At 46.7% G+C, this 17,511-nt stretch overlaps 1 protein-coding gene across 1 annotated transcript; it reads left to right on the top strand.

Moving 5' to 3' along the window:
- The first annotated feature begins 273 nt into the window (after positions 1-273).
- On the top strand, positions 274-15,676 carry RNF169 (ring finger protein 169). Its single transcript, XM_009702774.1, has 6 exons — positions 274-328; positions 3,918-3,994; positions 10,333-10,479; positions 11,392-11,504; positions 12,233-12,332; positions 14,465-15,676. The coding sequence occupies exons 1-6, from the start codon at positions 274-276 to the stop codon at positions 15,674-15,676; spliced, it is 1,704 nt and encodes a 567-aa protein (XP_009701076.1).
- The last annotated feature ends 1,835 nt before the right edge of the window (positions 15,677-17,511 follow it).

The following is a 17,511-nucleotide window of genomic DNA, read 5'->3' as shown; positions in this document are numbered from 1 at the left end:
GGGGGAGAAATGACAGTTTGTTAATAGCTCTCTACCACATTAACATTTTTTTAGTGTTATCTTCTGCTTCGGCTGGAACTCCAGGCGCAAAACTGGATTAAATCTATTTTTGTCCATTTAGCTCTGCATGAGAACTGATCTGGAGCCTGTTATATTATGGGAGCTGCTCTGGGGTGAAAAAACCAAAACTTTTTGGAGGTTTGCATTTATTTTTTTTTCAGTAGATCGGTCTTAGCTTGGCTTAGTTCCTGTCCCCAGTTTGCTGGAGCCCGGATGCCCACGGCAGAGCAGGAGGAGGGGGCTGGCGATGCCGCGTGTTGTCCTACTGGTACGTGACAGCTCACAGTCTTCCCACAGCTCCCACCTTGTTGATTCTTCCACTTATGAAAAGGTGGCAGATTTGTGGCTGAAATATTTTGAGTTTTAATTTCTTGTTTCCAGATATGCCCCAATCGACCAAAGCCGAAGCGCATTTATATGTATATATATATATATGAAGTATGCCACTGGCATATCTTTGTGTAATTTAGTTAACATCCAGTCGCTACTCTTGTTGGAAACCTGTTTCCAAACCTCTCCATAGTCAGAAAACTTCTAACTTCTTGTTTGTGTTTTGAAAACATTAAGATCTCATCTTCATCTGCAAGTATAAACACTAACTACTGGAAGTTAAAAGGAAAAACAGTGAAAACTTCAAGGTTTTGATTATTCCTACCAGGAATAAAGGGGAGAAAGAAGCTACAAAGTCTGCTGAAAGTTTCCATGGAAGCTGGGGGTGAGGGGGAGTTGCTGCCGTGAGCGGCAGAGCTTTGACTTGCCGGATGGCATTGGTCTGGCAAAACCTAGAAGCCTCTGAACGACAGACAGGGAACCGAAGGATTTCTTAATTGAGTTCAACTTCTTTTTATTCAACCCATGTTGCTGAATTCACCAGATGGATGTTTCTAAATCTTTTGCCAGTAAATATAAAATCTGCTGGTCAGGAGTGCGGGTTAACGGTGACGGTGTGTAATGCATACTTCGGTGCTAACGTTGAAAGGATGGAGGCGTTCAAGGGGATTGAGGCTACAAGTCAAATCCCTCTTATAAAGAGAACCAGCATTAAATAATTAGAAAATCTTTTGTTCTCTCAAATATTGCAGAAATCAATTGTTTTTTCCAAGATTGAGCACAGTAGGATGAAACTCTTGTCTGCCAGCATAAAAGAAAATGATGGCAGGTTTGATTCTGCCACTGCGACTGTTTCGGTGCTATCACCGTCCTCGGAAGGAGCATCCCGGTGCCAGGCTTTCCAACAGCCCTTCACAGTCAGCTTCATTCAGAAACCGTTTCTGTTGACCCACACATCACTCGAGAGGACGGGCAAGCAGGAGTTTTGCTGCAAAATCAAGTAAAAGGCCTTTTCTTCCATCACCGTACCCATTTCGTTGTTCTCCTAGGCTGTAGCACACATCAAAACAGCTGCGCAGCCTTGTCCTGGACCTGAACATCCAGAATTAGCAGGGGGAGGTGTGCTGGAGGAACGCGTGTGATGCTCTGATCATCGTGCATTCCTCCCCAGCTGCATCCCGGTGCGAGGACCAGTCTGGTTCGATTTGCAGCGGTTCTGTGCCGACAGAAGCATCCTTGGCTGGGGGCAGCCACCAGGCAGCATCGCTCTACCCCAGAAACTATAACGGAGTGTTGTAAACGTAGATATACGGATGTGCATACATTTTTGTTTTCATCTCTTCCACACAGAGTTAGAAATTTGGCGTCTCGTCTCTTTTGACCCATCTGTAAAATATACAAGTCGGTGCATAAAGATACTATTGATAAAATTGCCTGCGCCTGCTGTTGGACCACTTTAGCTAAACCAGCACAACTTTATAGATAAATGTTATTCCGTTATTTAAAATCTCTTCTGGCTTGCTGAGCCCATGTAAGCAATGAAACAGTTGATGTGGCTTGTCTTCACTGCTGCATGTTTCCCTCGGGTTAGCTCGTACGCTTTTATTACCCTGGAGGGAAAAAAACCGCACCTTTTGAGCTCTGAAGATAAGGTCTGAGACAAGCCTTAAACATTCAGAAGTAATTGAAGTTTGCTGCGGGCGCGTTACAGACTGCTGCTGCTCTTGGGACTGTCTCAATGGAAATTCAGCTTGATAAAATTCACAAAGAACTGGAACCGTTCAAGGACACAATTGAAAAAACATTTTGAGAAGCCGGTGGAAGGTTTCCAGCGCGGCCGGTTGCAGACCCAGAAGCAGGAGCGAGGAATGCAGCCTGGCCTCCCCAGCATCGCCACCGCTCCGGGTTTTTATCACACACGTCGGGACATTTTGGATGTTTTCCTTTAAAAACAAGCCTAGCTCACGCAGGCGTGTGAGTAAGAAGGAATAGCAGCTCTTTTTTTTTTAAAAAAAAAAAGCCTCATAATCTATATGCTTGATGTTTGACTACATGAGGGTTTTTTCCCCTCTTTTAAAGCAAGTATTAAAGAAATACTTTGTGATTTGTTCAGCTCTGGCGTTGGCAGCGTTCCCTCTCCAGAGCTTCTCGAGCGGGACGCTCCGGAGTTTGCAGTCAGGCTCAGCGGTGGGGTGGAAATGAAATTACAGGGCTTTCCTCTAAGAGCTTTAAAAGCAAACCGGTGGAAAGCAAGCAGGAGAGGTGAAAACAGGGTTTAGTCAGTCTTTAAATGGCGTGTTTCGGCACCAGGGCTGTGAGCCGTCCCCAGGGAGGAGGCAAATGGAGCCGTGAACCGGAGGATGCCCGCCGGGGCAGTCGCCCACCGCCCACAGGGTGTTTGATTTACGTACCCCGCCGCGAACCTTTCATTTCGGGCCAATGTGTTTGAGGAATGAAAACGCTTCCTAAATAAAACAGGCAATGGAGCTGCCAGTTTATATCCCTTAATTTTAGTGAGCTGGGTAAAGGAAATACCACTGATGTTTCCTCCTTGCTCGTACCTGTCTCATCCTGAGCGTAGCATGTCGGGGTGATGAGCTGTGCTACACCCTGCCTGCAGTACTGACACGGGCTGAGCCAGGACGCTTGTTCAGGGCTTGGTGGTTTTTTCTGGTTGTTCCCTTTTCCATCCAGGCTCCTCCGACCATAGTGCAACTTGCCCAGACTTGCGCCGTACAGGAGCGGGAGGGAGCTTTGGGACCGACATAAAGAAGGGAGTCATTTGGGGAGTAACAGACTCCAGGGATGGAGGTGAAATGATAAACCCCGTGCCAATATGCTTTTGGTTTCTGAATTCCCGAGGGAGAAGGGAGGAAGTGGGAGCAGGGTGGGGAATTCCTGCCAGACGGAGCAGCTCGCCCGCCCGGCTTTGAAATATTGACCTCGGGGAGCGCATTGCGAGCAGAATAAAAGCTGTGCTTGCTGCAGAGCGGCGGGACAGCACTGCGAATGGCTGTGAAGGTGGAGGGGACGTGGAGGAGTAAAACCACCGTTTATACAGAAAACAGAGAGCATTCTTGATGTGTTTGTTTAATTGGCAGAAGGGCAGGGGTGTGAATTCAGGGTGTTGTGCTGCTGCTGTCAGCCTGCGTTTCTTGGGTGTCTGGCTGGAGCAGATGCTGAAAGCCTGGTTTTATTTCTAGGGCTCAGATTCCCTGTGACATCTCAGGGCTGTTACTTAACCTCGGGGTTTACATCCTCCTAATACTCCCCGGGTTGTTTAACTGCCTGTCAAGAACTTTTGAGAATCTCGAGAAACTATAGAAGTGCAAAATGGTTTTCCTTGGCCGTCCTCCTCCCAATGTTTCTGTATGTGAAACAGAGCTTTGATAGCAGTGTCATCATGTAAACACGGGGTTGAAAAAACGGTGTAGTCCGTGGAGAGCTTACCCTTTGGGGGAAGAAATGGACACCACTAGTCGTTGTGCAGTAAAATGTGTTTCCTTTTTTTTTCCTTCTCTTTCCAGACTTTATATTCAGAGCACCCATTAAATTAAGTAAACCAGGGGAACTCCGAGAAGAATACGAAAGCCAGCTTCGGAAGGTACGGTATGCTGTGTAACTGCGGTTTTAATTCGAGAGTAACTTGGATTTCCTGCAGGAATCCATCCTACCTGTAAGGAAACTTGAAGGGCTTTTTATTCCTGCTCTGTAACAAAGGTCGTTTATTCCCTTTATGCTGTTCAGCCGGTTCAGGAAAATGTTGGCAGTAACCGAGCATGTAGAAGCCAAATGTTGCTGTCTTAGGCTGCCTTCCAGAACGTGGATGTGTACCTTCCTTGGTGGACCTTGAGCGACGGTTTGGTTGTGCAGGGTTTATTAGAGCATCAGTATTTGGGGATGTAATTCCGTAAAGGCTTTTGCAGCATAAGGCATCTCCTGCAGTGACATCCTTCTCAGAAACAATCTATTCCAAACTAGAGCTTTCTGTCTATTTTTAGGCAAGAAAAAAATGTCATTTAAAGACAGAAAATTGAGAAGGGAAGAAAAGCTTTTCAGCTGTTTTGGAGTTAAGGTCTGGGAAAATATTTTCTGCATTTAAAAAGTGATTTTTTTCTTAATCTAAATCATTAAAATATCTCCAGTTGCTCGTCATTTATGGAAGTTGGCTGCTTTTTAAGTGAGAAATATTACAGTGAAAGCAATGACTGCCGTAGCCGAGGGGATACTGATTTCCATTGCAGCCCCTCTCATGAGAGTCGCCCGTAACTCTCTCAGACATTCACGCTGCTGCTCGTAGCTCCTGCATCTGTCGTCCCTTCCTCTGCCCAGACCTGCCGTCCGTCCTGCCGAAACAACGTGGACTCTGCCCCGCTGCCAGTGCCTCTGTCAACAGATTTAATCGCTGTCCCGGGGCCTTGATCCCTCTGATGGTGTTTTGCTTTGAGATGGGTCCAGCCTCTCGCTGATTAGTTGACCTGCTGGGGAAAAGGAACAGGGGGGGATTCATCGTTGTGGAATTTTCTTTGGGTTTTCACTTGAAGATCTCAACAACCATAGAAATGACTGGGAAGCTGATGTTTAATTAGAAAAATAGCCCTTGTCCACTGAGTCATGCTAAGTAGGAAAATGCTGCTTAGATGATACTTAAGGTAAATAACTCGTCTGGGAAATGCATATATGTGAGGAGACAATTAAAAATGTGGAAGGATCTTCTCTCCTGCTTCTCTATGCGTGGAATTATCAGTGACACTGACGGGCAGTGTCACTGCAGGTTATTAGGATAACTTTGGCTGACTGTGACCTCTCATTAACTGGTCTTAAGAAATGCAAACTCTTCCCTGGTCCAGGTGACTTTCGCGAGGTAGGCAAGCACGCTTTGTGCGTAAAGTCTTGCGGCTTGTGGCATTTTTAGCAACGGTGAGACACTTCGTTGAGAAACAGTTGGTTTAGGCAGCAGTGTAAGACTTAAGTGCACAGAAATCTTATTCATATAAAAATCTAGTTTATTAATTACCTTAAATGTGCATCACTGTATTTGGCAATTTAATTTTTATTCACGGTAACCTTTAGGATGGGTATACTCAGGGTATCTTTGGCTTAAAGAAGAATTGAAGCTTTTTATGTAGGTATTAACTGTAAACCTTGCTAGGGTTTTATAATCTCTCTGTAACAGTGAGTGGGAGACTTTGCATGATGATATTGGAGATAACTCATCATTGATCCTGCCAGATTTGTTGCTTGTTGTCTTCAATCCAGCTGCAAGGCCAGAATTTCCCGGGTGTCCAGAGGAGCAGGAGCTGCCTGAGTTCACTGAGGCAGGGTCTTAGCTCGGCCGTTCTTCCAAGTGCCTCCGGACTGATGCCTATCTGGATCTTCTGGAAGATTAAACCATCTTCTCTCCCATGGTCCACAAAACTTTTATAGGAGCATTGCATTTGTGCAGGAGAAAGTGGGTACTTTGTCACGACTTGTTAGTCCTGATCACTCCGTTACCGACTTTATATATAATATTTAAAGTTCCAGTAAGCACATTTGAAGCATAGTCAGACTGCAGCTGAAGGAAGTTTCTGCACCTACCTCTTGACTTCAGCAAAAAGATAGCACGTGCAGTCCGCTGCCAACACTTCTCACTTCCCCACCAGTCAAAAGGAAATACTTTAACATGTTTCTGGCATTTTGGGCATGTTTTTGTCTTGTTCCTGTTCAGCCTGCTGCCTTCCCCTTTTTGCTCACTGGCAGACTTAAAGTCACTTTTTATGAACCTCATCTGAAGGAGCTGGTGTCGGGGGGAGATTCTCTGAATCATCATCTAAGAGGAAAGGGCAATATAATTTTGCTGACAAAACGGCAAGTGATGATGCACTTGCACTTTTTCCTTATTCCAGGCAAAATTGTGACTGTTGCCACATAGTGAGAGTTTCTTGGTGTCTCTGAACTTCTGAATTAGGCAGGAGGAGACGAGAACTCAGGTTTGGGAATCAAAGCCTGTATATAACGGGGCTTTCCTCTGTGTCTTGAGGCAAGAGGTTTCATCTGAGCTTCCCTGCCCCTGAAACAGGGATAACCCATGCTGCCTTTCCTCCCGAGGAAGGGAGAGGAGCGTTCAAAAGCTTTTACATCTCCCAGATGTGAGTTGCTTTCTAAATCCTAGCTCTTGACCTGCTTCCCAGCTTTTTGCAGTTGAAAACAAAGTAGTTACCATAATTATGTACTGAAGAATTTTTCTTGGACGTGGATAATCTCGTAGTGTAATTTTCTCAACTGGCTTTCAGAATGGGATTAAATGTTTGCTGTCTGTGCAGGGTAGCAAGATATTTTTTTTCCTCTTTTACACAGCGTAGTTGGTGCTCTTGGATTTTGTGTTTTTCCAGAGGAGGATATCAGTTTTGTGTACTAAAAACCTGACTGTTAAGCTGTCTTTCTATCACAAGCAGTCTCTTGCTTGTAATCACACGCAGTCAGGAGGGAAACTCCTACCTGAGGCATGTGCTGACATGCAGCTTTCCAGCAGCATGGGTAGACGGAGCAGGCTCGGGGAGCGAGCAAGCAAACCCGGACAGTTTGTGGAGTGAAGAGAAGATGTCAAACGTGAGTTTGCCTAACTTTTGGAAATGAATGTTAGTATCAAGAATGATGTTCCTGAAATGGTCATTTCTTGAGCAAGTCGAGAAAAAAATTATCGATTGCTTGTACAGCAGTTTTTCCCTGCAGTTTCAATATCCGAAAGGTTAAAATGCACTTTCTGATACCCGTACTGCTAACAGCAGCTGACGGTCCTGCACCCAGTATTTCAGAGATGCTACTCGGATAACGTAAGATACTTCTCCCAGGGTAGATGTTTCACACCAGCTTCTTTCTGTTTCTAGTCCTTGTGTCTCGGCACAGCATTGCCACGTTTGTAAGTAAATTCTCTGGGAGATAATTTACTTCAGGCTACTTTAAATTATTTTTTTTAATTAGTACAGATTTTATCATGAGACTTTGCTTTTGTTTGCAACCTGAATTCTGACCCTAAATTCCTTTTTTTATCCTGTTAATTAGGATTAGGATCCTGTTGTTGCTTTTTTTGCTGTTCGCTGTCAGCAGAGCTTGTGCTTGCACCTCACATTAACTGTGCCTTGTGTGTACCCCAAATCCTTAAATATTCCTGTATGTCGTTACATATGCTTGTGGCTTTAGATTTGGGAATTGCTTATAATTTTATAAGTTAGACAAAAAAGTGAAGATTTCTGCATAGCTTTCTTCCATGTGAGAAATACAGAAGGGACGCAAGTGTTGGGTAGTATTTCAGCTGGTCAAAACAAGTAATCTTTGTGATAAATCTTGATGTGAACTCGCTTTTCAGATACTTGAAAAAGGCTCCTTCAAGTGCAGAAATGCTGTTCATGAAACATACAGCAGACTATTCGTCATGTCTGCATCATGTGGCCATAATCTATATTAGTCAGACACTGTGTTGTAGTTATTGCTGGAGATTATTAATAGATCAGGAATTTAAAGATACATCTTAAAACAACTCTAAACAAGAAGTCAAACCAGTCTTTGAAAACGTTTGCTAAACACCCACAATCAGCCAAACAGTGGGGTTTTTTTACCTGGTTTCTACCTTCTCTCTTCCCACCTCTCTCTTCCTCATCTCTGGGGGTTCAGATGCAGTAGGATTCAGGTCCTTCCCAGTCTGAAAATCATGACCTGCTTTTCGTGTAATGCATCATGATCTCTGTTTTCTTTGTCACCTGCGTGTCCATGCTTTTTTTTTTTTACCCCCTCCAGCAGGGAAGAAAAATACTAAATATTTTTGGAAGAACAAGGAGTTGTTGCAATATCACCTACTGCCTTGATGTGCAGTGCTGTAGGATCAGTGCTGGAGCTGCCTGCGGATGCCGTGAGCTTTACTGGAGGGCACTAGGTCCCGCAGCATGGCACTGCTGGGAGCCGAGGGGGAAGTGGCAGCGGTGTGAGAAGGTAGGAGGGAACGTAACAGGGCAGCTTCTTAAGCATCTGAGATGCCTACACTCAGATGGGAGGAACAAACAGAAGTATTTGAATTCCTAGTGCTTAGCCATAGCTGTGATTCATCAGCGTGATGGAGATCTGTCAGTCAAAGGTCAGGCTTGTTATCCCAGACGAGGACAACTTATGCACAGAGATTGGGTGGAGGAAGGAGGGAAGACGTGGTACGTATACATATATATGTAGACTATTCGTGGCCTATGTGTAAGTCTGAAGTTGAGGAAGAGGTGAGAGACAAGCTGGGTGAATGGCTGGGTAATGAGTGAGAAGGGAGCTGGGTGACGTTATCCTGGGCAGGGACGATCGGATGGCATTATCTGAAGGGTGTACTGCAGAGCCTGTTCATCAGGAGAAGGTGATGGAAAGGAGAAGCAAAGGGGATTTGTTGGTTTTGAGTAGCAAGTCTGCAGAAAAGAGGTCCTGGCAGAAATGGGGAGTTTGATTCCTTAGGTAAGGGGGGGCAAAATAATGCAGCAGGACAGGCAGCGCATCAGAGTCATGGATCGTGCTGGGGATAATCCTTTGGTTCAGGGAGAAAGAAATCTCCGCGGGGAGAGCCTGGCCAGGAGGAGCTTGTGGACACTGAAGTCGACCTTGGTTGGTTAAAAGGGATCACTAAGTGATGGATTGTGCTTCTCGGAGGGAAGGAAAGTGCTTGCGCTTCTCTGAAATCCACTTTTCTTATTACTGGTCTTCCCCAAGCTGAAGAATGGGCAGGGGATCTGGGAAGGTAAAGGAGTATATGAGGACTGGGAGTTAATGGAAGAGGCACGCTGTAGAAGGCACAGCAAAAGAGCCTTCAGTGCAGAAAAAGGATGGGACGTCAGCAAGATGCAGGTTGGGGCTGCCCTGGCACGTCAGTAGGATTTCTTGTGCAGCCTTCAGGTTTGTGAAATGCGGTAGCACCGCACATGTGGATAAAATAGCATTGCATCGTAGCCTTTTTGAATTGCCAGGGTGGTAAAAAGTATCCAGAAAACATGTAAGAATGCGTTAGAATTAGAGAAAAATGAAAGGAAATGTAGAGGAAGCATTCCTCATAGGGGGTGATGCCAAAAAGTCCTGAAAGTCCTCCGTGTCTTCTTTGGATCAGACTTGTTAAATTGCGGGAATGTATTAAAAAAGCAAGAGGATTTCAGTAAGAGGTTAACTACGTGGGTAGCGTAGGAAGCCAGGAGGTAGAAGGAAGTGCGTCCAGCGTGGTGCGCCGGCAGCGGCTGTTCGGTGTGCGGCAGGCAGGATCCTCTGGATCCGTGTACCTCGTGTCCTAGATCCTGTCCTAGAACTTGCACTTCTCATCTGCATTTGCACTTCAGCTGATAAACTGAATTCAAGCTTTGGGCCTCCACTTGGCCATTGGAGGGTTAGGTAATCTCTCTGGATCTCCTCCATCCCATCAGCGCGTCAGTGAAACGGTAGGATTTCATATAGCGTGTAGCTTTCAACATGGGAATCGCTGTATCTAACCAATTTTAATTTAGGTGATGCTGTCTGTATGTCTACCAAATTGTGTGTACTGCATTGCAGGCCATTTGAAGACTAAAACTGAAATGTCATAGCTTGCATGAAACGTTTTTATTTGTAGCATGATTATCTCTAAGTAGACAAAAGCTTTGGTCTCTCTATTTTAGAAGATAGCGTGGCAGAGGAGTCTTTGTCAAACCCTGGACCCAACGGTGCCTTTGCTGTTTTACAAAGAAGGTCATATCCGTGATATTCACGTAGAGTGCACGGACGTGAAAGCATTGTAGAAACAAACCAGTCTTGACTTACTGCGGGAGAGAGGCAGTGGCTCTGCTCTAGAGTAGAGAAATGAAGACACAAAATTAAATGATGTGGCCAAACTCTTGGAAAATCACTTGTTGGCAACCAGGTGTAGGACTTAAAACATTTTAAATCCGGTATCTCTTTTGTCATTATTTCCAGCTGAGAGAAGAAAAACTACAAGAAGAAAAAGCTTCTGAGGATCTGATTCACAAGTTCATTCTAGATGACATGGACATAGGGAAAAGAAAAATGGAAGAACAGCAGAAAAAAGATGAATCTTTAGTGCTTAAAGTGAACCAAGAGTGTGTAAGTAAGCTTGTGCTTCTCTTTCCTATCCACATCATAGGCAGTGACTGGCAGGTGAAATGCTGCTAAGGCTCGGTCCTGGAATAAGAACTAGTTTTTGTAAGACCTTGACTAGCTGAGTATCTCCTGATCCTGCCCATTGAAACTGGGAGCTTTCATCCTTTGACACAGGGAGCTTTCCAGGATTATTTGAGTGACTTCACAGCCCTTGAAGGCTGTGAGTGAACAGATTATAAAGATCCATGTCAGTGAGAACTGTCTTCTAAGGTTTGTTATGACTACAGATGTTCTTCTAGAGGTTTCTGTCCCCCGTTTTACCCACTGTACTCGTGACTGAAGGTGCAGCTCTTCCAAACAGAGCAGATAAATCTGTAGAGGTAACCGCTCTGCTTTGTGTGTCCTTGGTCCTCTGGCATATGTGCATTTCCATGAACCTTCTACAGTGTAGGTGTACGATGCTGTAGTCCAACAGATGCTTCGTGCTGAGTTTTGCCTATTTCTCATTTCAGTTGTGAGACTCTGCAGGAAATGCTCTTAAGATTTAAAGACTGATAGGCTGACATGTGGGTACTGACTAACATCCCGTAGTACCTCTCTCGTAGGAATTTCTCACGTTTCCTTGATCAATGAATAAACTTTCTTCAAGGACTGACAGCTATACATAGGAGCTGCGTGTTTATTTTTGCATGATTTATGCTTTTGGGGCCAGCTTCTGAGCTGTTACAGCTCCAGTGAAGAGAGCCGCACAAGCACGTGTATCTACTGGCAGGCTGGGTTCTCAGTTTATGTCTTCTAGGTGTCATCAGAACGGGGGCTTTTGAAATCTTTAATATCTTTGCAAGAAAGAGCTTTATTTTCCAAGTGATTCTTTTTGTTGTACATGTCAGCTAACTCTTCCTTGGTTGACTTCAGTTTCCTGAACGTCTCTCGGATTCAGAGAATGAAGAACCATTCCAGGGCAAGCAAACACATCGGTCGGCTTTTGTTTCCAAGACCAATACCTACTCCTTTGCTTTCCTTTCAGGGTAAGATGCTGAGACTTTACTCAAGCCAATTAATGTCCGTTAACAGGTGTTCTTTTGACTGTAGTTCTAAATATACCTGAGATGCTTTACATTTAATTAAAATGGTGGTTCAATCCAAAGTAAGAAATGTATTTTTCTGGAATTTTAGAACAGACTAATAGATAGAATGTAGCGTCTGTGTGATTACCTCCTACCTGTTATAAAATCCTGGGGGTTAACGAAGTCGGTGTTCATCCCATGAAGCAGAAAAATCATTGCCTGTAGATTTAAATGACAAAAATCATTAAAGTACAAAATTCTGTGTGATGAACTCAAGAGTGCTGGATCCTGCTCCAGCACAGATACTAAGAGAGAGCATCAGCCCCAAACAGCTGATCAGTCAAAGCTGTTGCATGATGCAGAGAAAGAGGCTGAGTAACTGAGTGTGTTTTCACATGAGAAGCACAAGGGGTTTCCATAGCATCATCGTTAGCTCTGACCTCAATTAATTATAAGCCGTAGGCGGACATGTCAGTGTCTTTAGCATGGAGTCCTTGAACATAGACCAGGACTCTGCGGCAGATCCAAGATTCCTGGATCCCTTTACCCCGAGGGCGTAGGAGGCATCTCTTACAGCTGGGCGCTGCCAAGGCTGGTGCCTCCCCCAGAAGTAGCTGCTGCCAGGGCTGTTGGGCTGGTTGTTCTTAAGGTCATGAACGATCTCCTGTTTTCACCCATCTGCTTTTCAGGAACCTAACCGCCAAGGTAGAAAGGAGTCGGAGCTGCAACGACACCATTCAGGAGAGATCAAAGAGCAGGCAGAGATCAGTCCCAGCCAACAAAACAAAGGTACAGGCTGCGTCTGGAGACGTGGGGTTTGTATGTGTAAATAGCCTTATCTGAGGTTACACAGCAGCGGTGATCTGGAGATATAAAATACTGTGCTGCTGGTGCTGCTGGTGCTGCTGGTGCTGCGTTATCGCCACCGGGCCAGTCCTTTCCATGGAGCTCACAGTAAAATCCTGCTAGGTTAGAAATCACTAAGCAGAAAAGTAGACAGCTTACAGAGTTGTTTGTTAGCATTGGAGGATAATTGGAAGTTGGAAGGGTACTCATTATGATTTTGTTTTGTAATTATTTTTCTTTTCAAGGCTGGATCCCCAGCTGATTAAAGAAGAATCTTTTAGGAGTTTAGAAAAAAATCCTCTCTTCCTCCCCCTTTCTCTCCTGTTCTTTCCAAAGCTGTTTAAACAGAGCAAAACTCATTGCTCTCCTGATGTTAGGATGCTTCCTTTTGCACGTCCACACTACGGGAAGAGCTCTTGCTTCCCCTCGCATCCAGCAGACCGAGTGAACTGACCGTATCTGTTACCTTGTGCAGCAGCCCTGACTTTTCAGTGCGCTGCCAGCTCCAAAACGAGTGGTCATCATGAAGCACCGCTGAAAATCGGACCCGGGGGTTTTTCAGGCTCTGCCAGCTGTCATCGCTGGGTGCCCCTCACTCGTTGGAGGTGACCTTTGCAAACGCCTTTCCTTGCACTGTGCCTGGCAGCACCACTGACTCTTTAGCCCCGCCAGGAGACACAAATTTTGCATGCTTGCTCTTGCACTAATCTCTGTCTCCGGGGCCATAGTCTGCCTCCTTTCCGATGTGCCTCTCTGGCCGGGATCCTGGTGGCTGGCAGCAGCAGCTTAAATCATGAGAGCTGCAAGTTCTCAGCCTGGAACAACTCCAGCGCTGCTCCGCTGAGGCCGCTTGCTAGGGTGTTCCACCTCTTTGTGCTGACACTCCTCCTCCTTGGGCTCAGTTTCATCCCAGATGGAGAAGGGGCAGGTTCAATTCCAGAGATCCCATAAAGAACAAAAGCCTCTGCAGTCTCTGGAAGGTCAGTTTGGTTGGGGGATGTTGCTTGGAAAATGGTAAAATCCCTCTTGGGAGACAGCGCTAAGTTGAGCCCAGTGATGACCCAGCTACACATCTCTGAGGTTATGAGGGTGGACCATGGTCCACTTCCCATCTAAGCTGATAGGAGCTGGACTGAGCTCAAAGTGAGGGCCTATAACTGACCTTTCCGCCCAGGACTATTTCTTTTTAAGTAGCTTTTTTTTAAGCTTTTGGACCTGACCAATTAAGAGTTGCACTACAAGGGTGTTCCACAAACTTATTTTGACCTCAAAATAAGCTGGTAGAAACAACTGTCTTTTGGCCTAAGCAGAGAAGGGTTGTCACTGTCTCAAACTGGCTGCTGGATAAAATAATTTTATCTCAGAGAAGAATAATACCATTTGCAATTGTGTATGTGCAGCTTTTCTTTCTGATTTATTTGTCTCTGGATTCTGTCGCATTCCAAATGTAGCAGCACTAGGGGATGGTCTTGGAGATGAGCAGAAATGTTGCTCTTAAGCTCTGCCAGGGTCTGTCTCAGGCAGTGTCCAGTGTGGTGGCCACGATGTGGTCTGGGAGCACTCATCAAGGTTGTTCCACCATCTGCCTGAGGCACATAAACACTTTTTCTCGTGACCTTTTGCAGCGCAGTGTGTTAAACCTTGGCCAAGTATTTATTCTTTCTCCCCTACAGCTTAGTAGAGAGCAAAAAATCCTTTGGAGATGATTTCCCTTGAAGAACATGGCTTCCTTCAGCGAGGGTGGTGCAGTGCTTCTCAGCTTCTCCTTGTCTTGCCTTGCTTCAAGCAGTTTGCCATCGGAGTGGTTGCCACTTGTGGCAAGACCAGCTCTTACACTGAAATAAATTTGAGACCCAGATCGCACTGGACTCCACTGTCCTCTGCGTATGTTTTGTATCGGCCGTGAAAGGTGCCGTGACCGGCAGAGGCTGCCACAGCTCTTCCAGAGAGCTCTCCAGCTGGTCTGCTGCGGGAGCTGAGCCTGGTACCTTCACGTTCTCCTGTTCCCTTCCTGCGTGCTTGTCCGTGTTCTTCTCAATGACAATCTTTTTGAGCTGTGGTGCCTTGCCTTGCAGGTACCACCCATCACCAGCACGTCAACGCCACTGGTTGGAGTTTTGTCATCCACCCAAAACAACCGCTGCCTCTCCGCCCCAGACCTGACGGCAGAGAAACGCCTGGTTCTCAACCCTGTTTCATCCCTCTCGGCCCTGCACAAGCCAGAGCGATCCATCAGCCCCGCGAGCAACGACAGCATCTCGGACGAGCTCAACCTCTTCAAGCCTATCGTCTGCTCCCCGTGTACTCCTCCGAAGAGGCTTCCTGACGGCAGAGTCCTGAGCCCTCTCATTATCAAGTCCACCCCGAGAAACCTGAACCGGAGCCTGCAGAAGCCGACCACCTACGAGGCCAGCCCTAGAATACTGAAAAAATGGGAGCAGATATTTCAGGAGCGTCAGATCAGAAAGACTCTCTGTAAAGCGACCCTTACGTCCTTGGCTTCGGAGCCCGGGGAAGACGTTATAGTTCCTGACATCGCCAACTCCAGCAGTTGCACTAAAGAGCAGCCGCAAGTGCAGGATGACCACCTTCCGCCTGACACAACAGGAGACCCTCGCCCCGAGCTGGATTTCATTCCTTCTGTCAGTGAAACGAAGCCGGGAAGAGGGAGTGAGAAGAACAGAGACTCACAGGCCTTAACAACAGACGACAACACAGCTGAACCAGACGCGAGATCAAACGTAACCTCCCTAAACACGCGTGTGTCCGAAGTCCCTGACTTGAAAGTGAACACGTTCATGGACAAATCCTGTCTTAGTCTTGGCCCGAAAATGCTGAGCAGAAGACTCATGGGCGTCAGTGCATCGCTGCCTGACAACAGCACGTTAGGAGTCCCCGTCAAGACATCGGGAAAAAAGCAGTTGAAATACCTGAACAGCAGCGAATTGATCAACGTACAGAACAGCACCTGCAATTCCGTTGAGAACATCATCGGGGAACAGCCCCCGTCGCTGAGACGGGGCCGGAAGAGACGTTGCAAAACGAAGCACTTGGAGCACAACGGCTCCGTCAAAAGACTGAGGCACGTGGCAGGGGAGGTGGGCTTGCCGCCGGAGGATCGCTTGGTACGGGAGATGGAGCAGAAGCTCCAGCAAGAGGAGGAGGACAGGAGGCTGGCCCTGCATCTGCAGCGGATTTTCGACAGTGAGAATAGGACAGTGGATAGGCGGAAAGTCAGAGTCGATCGGTATCTGCTGCGGTCAAAGAGCACTCTGGGTGCTAAGTAGCACTGGTGGACGATGTTGCCTTTCTAGAGGACGATGAGGTTTATCAGATTGTCTTATAGGAAAACTATTTTTTGTCATACTTCCACCCCAACAATTGTTTTTTCGTTTTGGTGGTAAGACATTTGTAGGTCCAGTTCTGAGAGAGAAGCCAGAGTCCTTTCAGATTAACCAAAAAAAAAAAGAGAGAGAAAAAAATCCTCCAGCTTTCTGGTCCATTGGTCTGAAAGAAGTGTCCGTCGTCCCCGTGAATACACTGCAACGCCTCTCCATGCAGTCGGTGACATTTGGGTTCCCCAGCTAGGAGGGTTGTGTGAGCAGCACATGGGGTACGGGATAAGGACCTCGTCCGTTCCTTGCCTGCCGCTTCAGTATGCCAAGAGAAATCAGAGCTCTGCTCATGGAAAGTAGGCTTTTTCTGTCCTAGAAACAGTCTTCTCCTCTCTGCCTGCCCCGTTTTCTTCCGTACGCTGCAGCTGGCTGTGGTGGTCAGAGCGTTACCGATGTCGGTGTGTTCGAATGACCTGACCTGAGGGCTGTGGGGCGGGAGGCTGAGCCGTATTTCTGCTAGGGAGTACCAAATAGATTCACCCGTAGTACTTATAAATGAATGTATCTCACTGTCGGCACCGGCAGTACAGATCATAGGTTACTTTCCGTAAGTTGAAGGCCAAATGCAGAGAAGAAAGATGTAAAATAAGGATTTTACTGAAAAGCCTTACAAGAAATTGCACATTCATGTTAAAGACACTGCAGAGAGCTCGGGTGGAGCAGCTGAGAGCCGTGCTCTGGCCTCTGTGACCCAGGGAGCGAATGCAGCTTTTCTCCCAGTCCTCGCCTCTTCCGAGGCAGGAGGGTTTTCATGTGCTTCCCACTAACATCGGAATCTAGAAAGGGAGACGCAGGACGGGTGATTTTGGGCAGGACGTTCTCCCTGCTGACACGTACCCTGCAGGATCTTGCTCAGTTAAGAGATCTCTCAGCACACCTAAGACCTGTCCTTACATGTCCGAGAGCGGCCCAAGGAGGCATCCCGAGGTACCTGACGCATCACCGGCCTCTCCCAGGCACCCGATGGGTTTGGGGTAGAGCTGGGACAGGAGCCCGGACTTCCCGGCCCGCGGGCAGACGGACACGGGCGCTCGGGGTGATGCAAGCCTGCCCTGCCCCTGCTCCGAGCTAGCTGTCTTCAGGTTCAAACCACTAAGAAAGCTCAGGTGAGCGATGCACTAAAAATTTCCAGTTAAAGGCACAAAGTCGGGCACAGCAGCCGGGACCGGAGCTAGCTCGGAGCCTGGGCTTGGCGGAGCGTGTGTTGCCTGCTGAGATGTGGCCCTCAGTGGCAGCCCACTCTCTGGGCTCTTCTGTTTCTAGCGCTCTTCCTCATCATCCATTAACAGCGCAATAATTTCGTTGATCATTTCCAGTAATCGGGCTCAAAAAACATCAGCTCAACTTGATACTTGAAAGCTGCCTTGCAGAGTATTCACTGGGGACCCGCAGGCCGGAGGCTGCGGCGTTACCGATCTTGCTGACCCATGTGCCAGGTGGCGAGGGGTATTTTCAGGTCAGAACTGAAGCACAGGGCTGGGGCAAACTTACCGTGACCCAAGGCGCGAAGGGAATGCATTTAAACATCGATCTGATCTAAGAGAACGGTCGTTGCCCGGTTTCCTCTAAAAAATGGTTGAATTTCTCCATCTTAAATGGTTAAAAAAAAAACCAAACGGGAACTGGTTTTCTTTTTCTCTCCCGGCATACTTGCGTAACTGCAAGGACCCTGGTGCTTTTTTCCTAATTGAACTGGATTTTTTTTTTAAAAAAAAGAAATCTTATAT

The sequence above is a fragment of the Cariama cristata genome, unplaced genomic scaffold (genome assembly GCF_000690535.1).
Source record: "Cariama cristata isolate BGI_N322 unplaced genomic scaffold, ASM69053v1 scaffold906, whole genome shotgun sequence".
Classification (NCBI taxonomy): Eukaryota; Metazoa; Chordata; class Aves; order Cariamiformes; family Cariamidae; genus Cariama; species Cariama cristata.
The sequence above is the reverse complement of the archived record's forward strand: the minus strand, read 5'-3'. Positions and strand labels throughout refer to the sequence as shown.